At 39.9% G+C, this 13,009-nt stretch overlaps 1 protein-coding gene across 2 annotated transcripts; it reads right to left on the minus strand.

The window, feature by feature from the left end:
• Nucleotides 1-6,276: 6,276 nt before the first annotated feature.
• Nucleotides 6,277-12,643, minus strand: arv1 (ARV1 homolog, fatty acid homeostasis modulator). Of its 2 annotated transcripts, none has more exons than XM_084560765.1 (5): nucleotides 12,373-12,643; nucleotides 11,742-11,861; nucleotides 11,446-11,599; nucleotides 10,590-10,814; nucleotides 6,277-8,506 (listed from the first exon to the last, which is right to left on the minus strand). In XM_084560765.1, exons 1-5 carry the CDS (start codon nucleotides 12,466-12,468, stop codon nucleotides 8,382-8,384), a joined length of 720 nt encoding a protein of 239 aa, XP_084416891.1. In that variant the 5' UTR covers nucleotides 12,469-12,643; the 3' UTR covers nucleotides 6,277-8,381. The 2 variants fall into 2 exon arrangements, with proteins under 2 accessions (XP_084416891.1, XP_084416890.1); XM_084560764.1 differs by lacking the exon at nucleotides 6,277-8,506 and adding an exon at nucleotides 8,593-9,592.
• Nucleotides 12,644-13,009: the final 366 nt, after the last annotated feature.

The raw sequence follows: 13,009 nt of genomic DNA on the forward strand, positions 1-13,009 counted from the left end.
TTTTGATCCAAAGTATGGGGCCAGAGTAAATGTCAGGCCTGATAATGACGCTGCAACATTAAAATAGATCAACAGATGAACAACGCCCCAGACATTTCGTTCCAAACCACAAATGCTAACATTGTGCTAAATCATTAGAGTTAGAGAGCCATAAATTACGAAAATATGCCACATATGTGTGTGCAAGTACAGGCTTGGAGAAGATCTAAATGCAGCAGCAGCTATTCTGGATTTTATTGCATTTCAAAAGACAGAGGATCACCAAGGTCACATATTTCTTCCTCTGACAGTCTTGAATATCTGTACCACATTCAGTGCCAACTCATGTAGTGGACATTTCACAGGAAAAAGGGTAAACTCAGACTGACTGGTGGCACTACAGGGGAAGTCATTAGTGTGTATTCTCTGGTTTCAGTTTTTATTGCTGTTTATTGATTTGTCATTAAGATACTTCTGTCAGGACAAAAGTTGTGGACACACTAACCAACAAACCAAGACTAGCATCTGGAAATTAAACAAAATATCAACTATTGACTTTATCCCCTAAATCCCATCCAACCCCAGTAAAACTGCAGGAGTCTAAGCTCTGTCAGATCAAACTACCCTCCTTCTCCCTCTCTCTGCTGCCCTACTTCTTTCTCTTTCCTCCCCTGAATGCATCTCACTCTGACCTGCATCTAAATTCACTGATCTGCATGTCGGTCCAGAGTAGCTGCCATGCCGCCGCAGTTCCAGTTTAACTGATCATTGCCGCGGCAGGATGTGAGGCGCCTTTGATGTAGCAGCCTCTCATGCTGGGAATTGAATTACTGATGATGATGATGATGATAACGCTGTTTACATTTCCATACTCGCAGAGACTGTTCACGTTCTCATTAATCTCCCCGAGAGGCTGAAGAAGTGGGTCACGCAACAATCATTCTCAACTTCACAAGTGCACCATCTTCATGAGTGGTGTGGCGTCACTGCTGATGTGAGTTTGTCCTCCGTGGCATTTAGATGTGACATAAGATAATTAATAAACAGAATAGTAAAACCTGCAAAGCCTTTTCTAGTAATCTGGCCACGGAACCATTTGCAGAAACTACGTACAGTCACCTAAATATTGTTCAATTGAAAAGTATATTTACCTTTTTGAGTATTTTAATTGTATTCTAAATTATATCACACATACCACTACATCTAACTGACAGCTGCACATAAAATCTTTGTCTTTCATTCTCTCCTTCACTGGAAGGCGACTCTTCATTTCCTGTAGCTGACAAATGACCTGGTAGAAGTGGCTTTCACTGAAAAGGAAGTGGAACAGAAGTGAAAGACAAACATAATACTCCAAACATTTCTCAACAAACACTTTGAGATTTATTACCTGATTATTTCAGTTAATTTGAGATTACATTAAATGCTTTTACTCAAGTCAGATTTTATGGCATGACTTGTACTTGCAATAAAGTATTTTAGGGGATTTCTCCTTCGATTTTAGTCAATAGTCTGAAACTTTGAATATGTTGAATATTTCCACCATTCTGTAGCCTAAAATACTGTCATTGTAGCAGCTCTTACATATAAAATGTGCCTGTTGTATTTGCGAAATGGTAATGGAGAAAATCCCATTAATGACATATAACAATGAGGAAATATCAGTGTGCTTCATAATTTGTTATTCTCACGTTCCATCAAAATTCAGGGCTGAACTGAACTAGGGTTGGGTTACAGCAGAACAAACCAGGTATTAAAAAAAAGGCCTCGTTATTTTCTTTTGTGCCGAGCCCTTCAACTGTAGACTGTGTTGAGTTTGCATCATCCAAAACCTGCGTCGTCTTTCTCCGTGCTCTGCAGTCTGGTCTCGTGCTGTCTGCCTGAGCGTCTGTTAGGAGATTAGAGCAGATTAACATAATCTTGAGTGAGAGAGTAAATCCAAGGTGCGCATCACTCTCTCCGCGGGGAGGGATGGGGACAGATTGGCACATCGGAGCTGTGCAGCGTGGATCGGCAGCAGGCTTTTCTGCCACAAGAACAAACACGCGTTGGTACATTAGTTTAAGTATTTTAAACATTTTACTCGCCAGTTACCAATTTGCGTTTATTTTGTGCATTTTTTCCTCAAACTGAAGAAAGTTGAGTTAATTTGTGTTATGTTGTGCTGTTCTATTTTGGTCCACTGATTCCAGCGAGGCCCGTTCACCACAGATCTGTTAGTTAAGTTCATCGGGTGTTGGACAGAGTACGTGCAGCACATAGCAATCCTCAGATCATGAGCTGTGTGGCTGTGTTAGCACAAAATGAACTGGAGCAAACAAGCAGTACATGATATGTGAGCTCAGCAGTAAACGCATGTGAGAGTTCAGTGTACAGAACAGAGTGTACAGTGAACATAAAACTACCATCATATCTGGTTTATGACCAAATACTGACCCAAATGACATTCACTTGTGTTGAGTACTATAGCTAGCGAATGTTAGCATGCTAAAATACTGGGCTAAGAACGAGATCAAACTGTACCTGCTAAACGTCATGCATGCTTGCACGGCTAGGTTAGCTTATTGCTAACCATGCATCTTTTCATATAGCCGTCATTGTGTCTGCAGAATATTTTAATTTGAAAGCTTCTTCTATGAAATATGCTTTTATTTTGAAGTTTAATAATAATCAGGTTCATAGGTAAAGTTATTCTGTTTAGCTCGGGTTAGGAGGAGGGGGTGCACTAAGGAAGAGGAGAAGAAGAAGGACAAATAAGAAGGAAGGAGGAATGAGAGAAATGAGGAGGAGAAAGATGAAAATGAGAAAGGGAAGAGAAGGAGGAGAAGAAAAATGAAATTGCACTTAATTTCCTTAAGACGTTTCATGTTGTTCATAAAATGGTATATTAAAGGATACTTCATTAAATGTGAACCTATTCATGACCTATTCATAATTCATAACCAAAAAGGGAAAATTAGGTTAAGTTTATAATTAAAATTATTCTGTGTAGCTCAGGTTATACAATTTGATCCACCTTTTATTTTATTTTATTTAAATTTACTGGTTAAGGTAATCCCCCGATAAAAATACACCCCCGTCTACCGGTCCAGACCTGGTAGATGGCTGGGAGCCGGAGGTGACTGCTGTTAATGTAATCTGATTAGTGAGGCTCAGATTAAACCGCTGCATGCCGCAGTAGCTGACCAGCTGACCAGCAAGCTGCACATTGAACCCTCTCAGTGAAGAGTGACTGTCCGTTCATTTACAACTCTGTGCATCTAAGAACAGTGATGTACAGATTGATTGAGCAAATTTAAGCATTTGAATGTTAATATCTCATATTTTAAATTATGGAAACACACACAGACATATATGTATATACTGTATATAAAAAAACAGGCCCACCAGAGGGTCAGATCTAGCCCTGCGGGAGGAATTTGCAAAGGAAGAGGACAAGAAGGAGGATGTAGAACAAGGAAGCACAAAGGGAGAAAAGAGAATGAAGGGAGGAAGAAGTAAATGGGGAAGAGGAGGAGGAGAAGGAATAGAAGGAGGACGTAAAGGATAAGGAGGACGAGAAAGATGACAATCAGAAAAAAAGATTTGGAAGGAGTAGTGGAAGGAGGAGGAGGACAGAAGGAGGAAAAGGAGGGAGAGTAGGAAACATTAGAAAAGGGAAGACGAAAAGAAAGGGGAGGAGGAGAATAAGGAAGAGGAGAGGATGGAGGGGAAGATGATGATGATGAAGGAGGAGGAAGGCGCAGAAGGAGGAAGAGGAAAAGGAGAAGACAGCAAAGGAAGACGATGAGGAGGAGGAGGAGAAGTAGATGAGGAAGGAGGAAGAAAGGAGAAGGAAGAACGTGAAAAGGAAGAGAGGAGGAAGAGGACAAGAGGGAAGAGGATGAAGAGAAGGAGAAGTAGATGGGGAAGGAGGAAGAGGAGGAAGAATAGAAAAAGAAGAAAGAAGGGGAAAAGGAAGCGATGAGGAGGAAGAGGAGAAGAAGAAGAAGGATTAAGATGAAAAGGAGGAAGAGGAGGAGGAAGATGAAAATGAGAAAGAGGGAAGAAGAAAAGTGTTGGACATGACCTGGATGACTGAGAACCTTCCCAGACACTGATTGAGATTTCACTGTAGATATATGAGACTCACATAACTCTGAATGGAGCACTGGTGAGTGATTCAGTGGCAAATTTACTAGAACAGATGACAAAATATGAACAGATGAGAAACTGGATCCCTCCCAGGCTGGCTGTGATGTTGCGTTTTATTCAGGCTTATTGGTCACTCTTACTCTACCGTGTTACTCAGTAGCGCGGGACCTCCCAGGGTGAGGACACCAAACATTCCTCATCAGTGTGCTGGCTCCTGGACTACTCACAGGCGTGTAATAACAAGCAGCCACGTGCGGAGGCCGCTGAGCGTATATATGCACAGAAAGGTAGAGCCTGGGCAGGTATTTTAAAATACATAGTTTCTTTTCAATGCAGTGTTCAGCCCAGAGAGGAGAGCACATACTGTCCTGTATTAGAGCATCTGCACTGCAGGGAGTTTTCTCTGCAGCTCAAGGCAAACCCGCTCTACAAGTTTAAAGTAACCTGATTTATAGCATTCATATCCCTTCCCAGTGTTCAGGGCTGGTCAGTGATGGAAGCTATTGCAACGTGACTCCTGTTTAAACATGAGACACAAATATAAAAGTTCAGATTTGATTAATAGATTGATATGTAAGATACGTATTTCATGAAGTAAAAGTCTGGTAAAATAAAATAGACATGAGTTCTAAGTAAAAATCTAGTAAAATAAAATATAAGTAAATATCTAGTAAAATAAAATACATAAATTGTAAGTAAAAATAAAATAAAAAATAAAATAAAAATCTAATAAAATAAAAATAACAAAAGTAAATATCTAATAAAATTAAAATAAAAGTAAATATCTAATATATTGGCGATATTGGGAGATGCATCTTCTCATTTTTCATTAGACAAATAAAAAAATAATGAAGAAAATTGAGGAAAAGACACAGTGAAGCAGTGATTTTTGTGATAATACTTAGCTCAACCCTATTAATTTGGTGATATAATGATATTACATGCAGCTGTTTTTGTAATTATTGCCTTAATCTCACTGAATATCGAGACTTTTCCTCCACAACTGAAGGATAACAATACATCTGTTTATACCATCTTCTTATGACTGTCTTTTCATTTTGGTGCAATTCCTCCTATTGGAGTTTGTCTTTATTCATGAATCATGTTGGTTGGTTTTCCACCATATATGTAGGTATTAGTCATATTTGCTTTGATTTTTGTTTTTCCATGTCCAACCTTGTTCAACTTTTGTATTTTTACACTGCCTTGCCCTGCCACTGTAACGCCTTAACACCTGTGACAATATCTGGGATCTCGAACGAGAGAACAACCGAATCTCTCTCGGGGCGAGTCCTCTGACGCAGCAGAGCAGTCAGAGATGTTCTTGTGCAGAAGGAATTCGGCCTCGCCTCTAATCACGTGCCCTGGAGGCAGACGCGGGTTCCAGGCGTCTCTATGTAGTATAATCCAGGTGAGCGCTGTGGATAAATTGCCCCTCATTCCTCAGTTTGTTTTACTGATTGGAATCTGTTGTGTTTGCAGACACACATTCCAGTTCACCCTCTGCAGCTGGTCGACATGTTCTGGCATCATGGTTTCACCTCAAACATCTGGCAGGAGAAGTGACAGCAGCTTAGTGTCTCTGAAGATCATTCACTCTGCACCTCTGAAACATAGACTGTATATAAATATGAACAATGCGTCCCCACTTCCTTGCATTGGCCAAACTGATGCTATTTTCCCAGGGATACGGCAGCGCCATCTTGTGAGTTTGGAGCCAGTCTGCACAGTACGGTCCGAGAGTGGAGCTACGCAGAGCCGAGGTATCAATGACCCAACTTCCTCCAGACTCACTTGAGTTTTCATTAATACTGCGCTCTGCTCTACCTCCACCAGTTACATGGAAATGTGGCATTAAACACTGTACTCATTTATCATTATTATTATTATTATTTATTTATTTATTTATTTTTTTTACAATTCTCACAGCCCCACGGGACTGTTTTACAAAGCGGTTGGCATGGCAACTGGTGGTCGCCATTATGTCACATCCTGTTTCTATAGCGTCAAATAACTAAAACTAAACTTATCCGAAAGGTTGACACTTGAACATGCATCAACATTATATTAACTACCTAAAATGACTGAAACCATCTTTCAAAAAAATTATTTGATGTGTATTTTAGTGTTTTAGTTTAGGACATCTACTGACATGGTGGAGGTGGAGCTTATGACCTATACTGTAGCCAGTCACCAGGGGGAGCTCTACTTGCTTTGGCTTCACTTTTGAGGAGCAGTTCAGCTGTCCATCTTTATACAGTCTATGCCCTGAACGTAAAATAATTGAATTAGTTTCAGTTTCAGTGAGTTGTTTCTATGTTACACGATATTCTGGGTGTTATTTCAGTGGCCAAAGCAAATTATCTGAGAGGAAAACACGACTAATTTTAATGTGAAACAATCGATCACAACAGATTTAACAGACTAACGATCATGTCAGCTGATAATTGTTCTTATCTATGTTTTAAAAGATTATTAAATTAATATTTGGGGATCAGACAAGTTTTATCTCTGGCATGAGACTTAGAGAACGCATAAAAAAACACATTTCTCTCAATTTTTCTGACATTTAGTTGAAAAAAATAATTAAAAAATATATATCAATGACTGAATCTAACCATTGGTGGCAGCATTAATACTGTGTTCAAAATTAATATAGGATACTTTCACATCAGCAGCCCTTCTTTTATCACACATATAAGTCATTAAAGTGCATTTTATTTACCCTGTGTAAGTGTGTGTGTGGTCGTGTGTGTGTGTGTGCATTCTTCCAATGACTCAAAGAATGTGAGGATTGCAGTTGGGGTCTTGTCCAAACAGAGGAGTCGTTACTGTCAGATTTATACCCTCAGGGTCTGTGTTTGTCATTCCTACAGAGTGGTTCAGGAACTGGAGCATGTTTAACAAAGATTCCTAGCATGGCAGGTTTTAAAAATCCCCTTAGAATTTTGAAATCCGCTAAAAAAAATAACTAAAAAAAATAAAATTTCCCTTCAAAACAAAGGCGTGCACCACAGTGAAAAAAATAAATAAATCATACAGGCAACAAAGACTGGTTTCACCTCTCATCCAAATGGCTTCTTCATAGATATACTGTACCTGGATATGACCTGGATGACTGAGGATCTGCACAGATATATTAAAAAACCATTTGCACTGATCAGGCATAACATTATAACCACCTTCCTAATGTTGTGTAGGTCTCCCTCAACACCTTGTGCTGTTCTTCATGTTTTCTGAGTTGTTCCTAAGGCTTTTTTTGTGTGTGTGTCTGTGTCAGGCTTCATCCTGCTGGGGATGGCTGCTGCCATCAAGGAGTGTCATTGCTATGTGGTGGGGGTGCCTGGTCTGGTCTAGGTGGGTTGTACATGTCCAAGTAACATCCATAAATGCCGGGTCCAAATGTTTCCCAGCAGAACATTGAATAGTCATAGTGGTCATAATGCTGTGGCTGATCGGTGTATTCTTCAACCTACGATACATGAAACACACACACACACACTGCTAAAGGACCACAGAGCCCAAAACCAGATGCTTAATGAGAGGGTGAGACAGGTTCACTTCAACACTGACGCTCTTGAATCAGACGCTGAACAGATGATCAACAAACTTTGCCTGGAGACCATCTGGGAACTGATTATGATCTGAGATAGAACAATTAAATTGTTTGGGTGGGGTTTATGCAGTGATAAACAGAAGAGTAACAGCGATGTAGTCGTACGCTGTATCGGTCTGCATCAGTTGAAACATGCCCCTGTAATGAAATCCAAGCTAATATCTGGCTGGGGAGTCTCTGAAGGAAGTTTCCAAGGTTGAGGAAAAGGTGCGGAGCTCACAACACATCAAAGGTAAAGAACGGCAGAAACTCAAGTTACTTCCTTTACAAACAAGGTATAACAATTCATATGAAACAGAGGAACTCAGAACTGAAGAAGACACTTGGATGAGTGGTGAGAAGTCTTCAAAGAAACTTAAAAATACAACAAATGCTGACCTTTAAGCATCAAAGGCTCTTACTTTGGCCTTTCTTGACATGTAGAGACAGTCTGCAAGGTTTCTACCACAGGACATATTTTTATCTGTCTTTAACAAACAGAAATGCATGAGCAGCAAACAAAAAACCTAAACAATAAGAAGGGAACTTGAGGAATTTCACTTCAAACGTGTAATACCCCTTCTCCAGTGTACACTCAAGTCCACAAGTTTGGTTCGTCTCCACAGTCACTTGCTCATCCCTGAGATAACGGACATTTCAGTCTGATGGGACATTAAAGTGTCAACATGTCCTGGTTGCTCCATGGAAGCTTCTTACAGAGCTGAGCCACACAGGTCTCCGACAGCAGCCCCAAACAAACGGCCATCAGCGACAGACGTCTACTGCTGTTCAGGATCACTGCAGAGAAGATAAGATAAAAAAAAGGAGAAAAGACACATTGGCTCAGGAATGTCTGAAAATGAAATTATACAGAGGCTGCATGAACCGAAACAAATTGTGCAGCCGCGATGTGACGTAAACAAGGTCCTCAGCAGAGCACCAGACCATAAATCACTCAACAACATCTCATTGTTCTGCCACTCGCGGGCTCGCAGGCCAAGTACAGTGGGCTGATTATTGTTTTTTTTTTTTTGTTTCAACAGATGCTTTTGCTGAAGAAATAATTGCACAACGAGAGAAATGTGGAGCAAAACCTTTGTATTACATAAACCATTTATCTTCAGAGTCTCGGGGGAACAGGGAGCGCAAGTTGCCACCTGCTGGAGCTTTAAAATGCAGCTTGAAGAAGGAAATAGCTGCAGCACACAGTCACACACATAAGTTACTCTCAATTTATCCTAAAATTATGTTTGATTTTTGTGTCATTATTGAATATATTTGTCTCAGAGGCAATAAAATGGGTTATATTCTTTATAGTCTCCATTGTTGTCATAGATAATTGCCAAGTGATAAAGGATTTCATCCAGCAGTGTCTTAGGAGAGATAAATATGAAACTGTAGCCAACACCCCATTAACTTAGCTTAGCATACGACAAGAAACAGATGTGAAAATAGATAAATGTTGAGTTTAACAATACTATATGATTATTTTTTTAGAAATCCACACATGCACAGCACCATTAAAAAGACTGGCAGCCTTGACTACCTTTTACTTTTTAATGTTTCCTTAAAAAACTGTAATTAAAGGACACTTTCAAGAACTTCATGGTATCGGTAGAAGGATGCAAAATGCTGGTGTTCGAATCTTTCTGTGTGGAGTTTGCATGTTCTCCCTGTGTCTGCGTGGGTTCTCTCCAGGTACTCCAGCTTCCTCCCACCGTCCAACGACATGCTGGTTAGGTTAATTGGTGATTCTAAATTGTCCGTAGGTGTGAGTGTGAATGGTTGTCAGTCTCTCTGTGTTAGCCCTGCGATAGACTGGAGACCTGTCTGGGGTGTACCCCATCTCTCGCCCGATGACAGCTGGGATAGGCTCCAGCCCCCCTGCGACTACCCAGAGGACAAGCAGTTTCAGAAACTGAATGAATATTCTCATTTAACACTCAATAAAAATCTTTTATATTAGGAAAAGCTTTGTCAGTCGATTAAAATATTTAATTAAGATTAATCGCCTGATTGTTCATAGTTAATGCGGGATTAATCGCATGTTTTTTAATCTTTTTTTAAATGTAACTTAAAGGAATATTCAAGTTTTTGTCACTCTTATCGACATACGAGTGGATAAATATGGTCACTGTATGCCAGGGTATGTTATTATAATTGCAACAATCCAAAATGGTGGCAAATACTGTCCAGAATGCTGTACCAAAGTTACAGCGTGCTCAGAATAACATGCTTTGCAAACTACCCTCCCTTTGGTGATGGGAGAGGTAGGAGGGCTCTCTGTATCAGTTGTGTGCTTTGCAAACGAGCGGTATTTAAGACTCGACGTACTCTGCTGATAATTCAGGTCACACTGACTGACAATGAAGATAACTTTGTTCTTGAAAAGAGAACCATCTGGTTTTGAAGTTGAACTTGACGCTCAAAATTTTATTGATTTCTGCTCAAGAACGTTTGTTCCTGCTGCATCGCTTCCTGATTTCCCGAACTATGAGTCGGGCCAAAGGGTCAAACTACAGAATCTGCATGTCCTAATTGCAGGTCAAGCTAAATTAGTGGCTAACTAAATTTATCATATTTTATTTACTGTTGGTACTCCATGTCTAACCTTTTATCCATATTTTCATCACTTTTATATTTTTGTCACGATGCCAGGGACACTTTGTGTGACTCAGGACACACAATCAGTTTTTAGAGAGTGGCTTCTCAGTGGAAAAGTGGTTCCACAGAGAGATTATCCAGAATAAAATGGGACATTGTTCCACAAAATAGACCATTGAACAAAATAAATAACTCCCACCATGCTGAGAAGGACGCAGAGGTATCTTAAAATCGTGGAAAATAAAAGCAAAACTATTTCAAGTGTTGCGTCTCCTACCTCTGATGGCCTGTGAGTTGGAGGTGAGCACAAACAGCTTGATGAGGCCCAGGCACAACGGGGAGTAGTCGTGCTCCCAGATGACAGTGGGGATGAGCAGTACTTTGCCGTAGCAGGACAGCAGCAGGGCCCTGAGGAGCAGGCTGAGCTCTACGGTGCCACCCCGCAGACGGACCACCGCCGCCCAAATGAAGCAGAGCACGCCGCCGCAGAACGCCGACAGCTCTGCAGGTTCAACAGGGAGACGACGCGTGAATCGGATAAACTAGATGGATTTAATGTTAGACTGTAATAATTCTACGTTTAACGAGAATAAGATAATGACTGTGTGGATGCTTATTAGCAATAGTAAGCATCTCAGCAGTTTAATACCAGCAGGAGTGGAGAGATTTTTCATTCCTAGTTCGCAAACCACAGCCACCTGACAGACAGACAGACTAATAACTCAGTGAGTGACTGACAGAAAATTCATTATAACTGTTTATCACTTATTTATCACGTAAAAATATAAAAATATTCTCTAATTTCAGTTTTTAAAATGTGATAAATTAAGTTTAATCATGTTTTAAATCATTATCTTTACCTTTTTGTCCTGTTTTGACATTGTCCAAGGCATTTTATCACTATTTCCTGATATTTTAAATGACTGTGATTGAAAAAAGGTATGATTGGTTGATGTAGCCTCTTCTGTATGTGCAGCTGTTCAAAAAGCTTCTCTAAGAAACAATAGCGGTGATATTTTTAGTCAGAGCCCAGACACTATAAACACCCACTCATTACCATCTGATCTTCTGGCTCCTGTGTACTACTACTACTACTACTACTACTACTACTACTGTGTATCTCGTTATCTTACCAAGGGCGGCCAATCCGAACATGCTGTAGAACTCCCATTCCTTTGTGTATCTGATAATGTCAGCGGGGTCGCTGCTCTGCTCGGAGCCATGGAGCAGAGACCACCTGAGGTAGGCCTCACACAGCAGGCAGAACACACACAGCTTCCAGTGGATCTGGAGACGCAAAGGAGAACATACACAAACTGAAAACCCGTGACCGCACAGCGCTGACCTTGCACACACCCTCACACAAATTGCAATAGCAGGTGAGGTAAGTCTACTATCAGCTGTTTGGAGTAGCTAAAGTAGTACTTACGTTCAAGCTTGTGTTGAACAAAATGTGCCTGAAGGCCTGTGTCTTGCACAAAATGGCATCGATGAGGATGATGACTGGGTCGTATTCAATGTACTTGTCCACTGGCTTTTGGCAGGACTCCTGCGGAAAGAAACACACTTTTAATGCCTACTTTAAAAACGTCCATTAAAAGTTGTTGTTTAAGGAGGATACTAATTTTATTATTAAGCAGATATCAAGGACATGATGCTAGTAAGACATGTACTTCAAGTTGTATTAGCTTGCTGCTTGAAGAGGATGCTAATTTGCTATTATATTAGGCAGATATCAAGGATTTGAAGCAGTTAAAGGTGTGTTTATGTACTGCAATTTAACTCTTTGCCTCAATAAACCATATCAACCAGTCCTGTCAGTCCAGATGCAGCACACAGATGCACCTGTGATGCACACTGACAACACAATACCACAATAACAAAATTACTATAGACAGATATACAGCAATGATTATATTATTTGCCAACTTTCTACAAAATAATACAGTTTTATAAGAGCTCTAAACTTGTTCACGAACTGATTTGCTAGCTAACACCCACATCGTACACAGTAAAGTAAAGCCAAACCGTTCAAAACAAACATTCAGTATTAAACGCACGCAAATTGTAATCTTCAGGATCCCGTTACTGTAATCCCTGTGAAGCTCCGTGGCTTTTTCGTTACATTCGACGCACCTAAAATCTGTTTTTCCCATTCTTTCATCTGTTTACAGCTATGAGCAGCAGCATGCTAACATCTGAGGTAAACAACCCGGATGTAAGAAAGACGGTTTCCAATGACCCCCGTCTTCAAAATAAAATACAAGTGCTGATAAGTGAGCGCTGAAGGGAGTTGATTTTGGGGATATTTCGCGAAATTGATTTATATCTAAGACGTAAGTAATTGCGCCAAAATGACATCAAGTAGGTTTATATTCGCTGAGCAAATTATTTCTTTATTGGTCAGCTTTATGACCTTATTAAAACACTAATGATAATTTTAGATTCCAAAACAATTCTACCTTACTTAATAAAAAAACTTAATTAATTATTAAGTTTAAGTTACAATTCAAATAAGCAAGTTTTAACAGGTCACTCATCCAATAACGGCACACAATGAAAGCCATGTTGTAATAAAGAAAAACAAATAAATAAATAAATACATAAAGTAAAACAAAATAATAAAGGGGAGACGATCTATTTCACATTTTTGTCTGGAGTCGAATTAACAGAAAGACAAGTGGCAAGTTATTGTAG

The sequence above is a fragment of the Chelon labrosus genome, assembly GCF_963514085.1.
Source record: "Chelon labrosus genome assembly, chromosome: 14".
NCBI lineage: Eukaryota > Metazoa > Chordata > Actinopteri > Mugiliformes > Mugilidae > Chelon > Chelon labrosus.

Excerpts from the sequence above, each read along its gene's own strand:
- arv1 (XM_084560764.1), bottom strand. The coding sequence starts at position 12,468 with ATGGGAAAAACAGATTTTAGGTGCGTCGAATGTAACGAAAAAGCCACG. Across the intron at positions 11,600-11,741 it reads TGTTCAACACAAGCTTGAAC|ATCCACTGGAAGCTGTGTGT; the intron begins GTAAGTACTACT and ends TTGCGTCTCCAG. Across the intron at positions 10,815-11,445 it reads GTTCGGATTGGCCGCCCTTG|AGCTGTCGGCGTTCTGCGGC; the intron begins GTAAGATAACGA and ends TTGAACCTGCAG.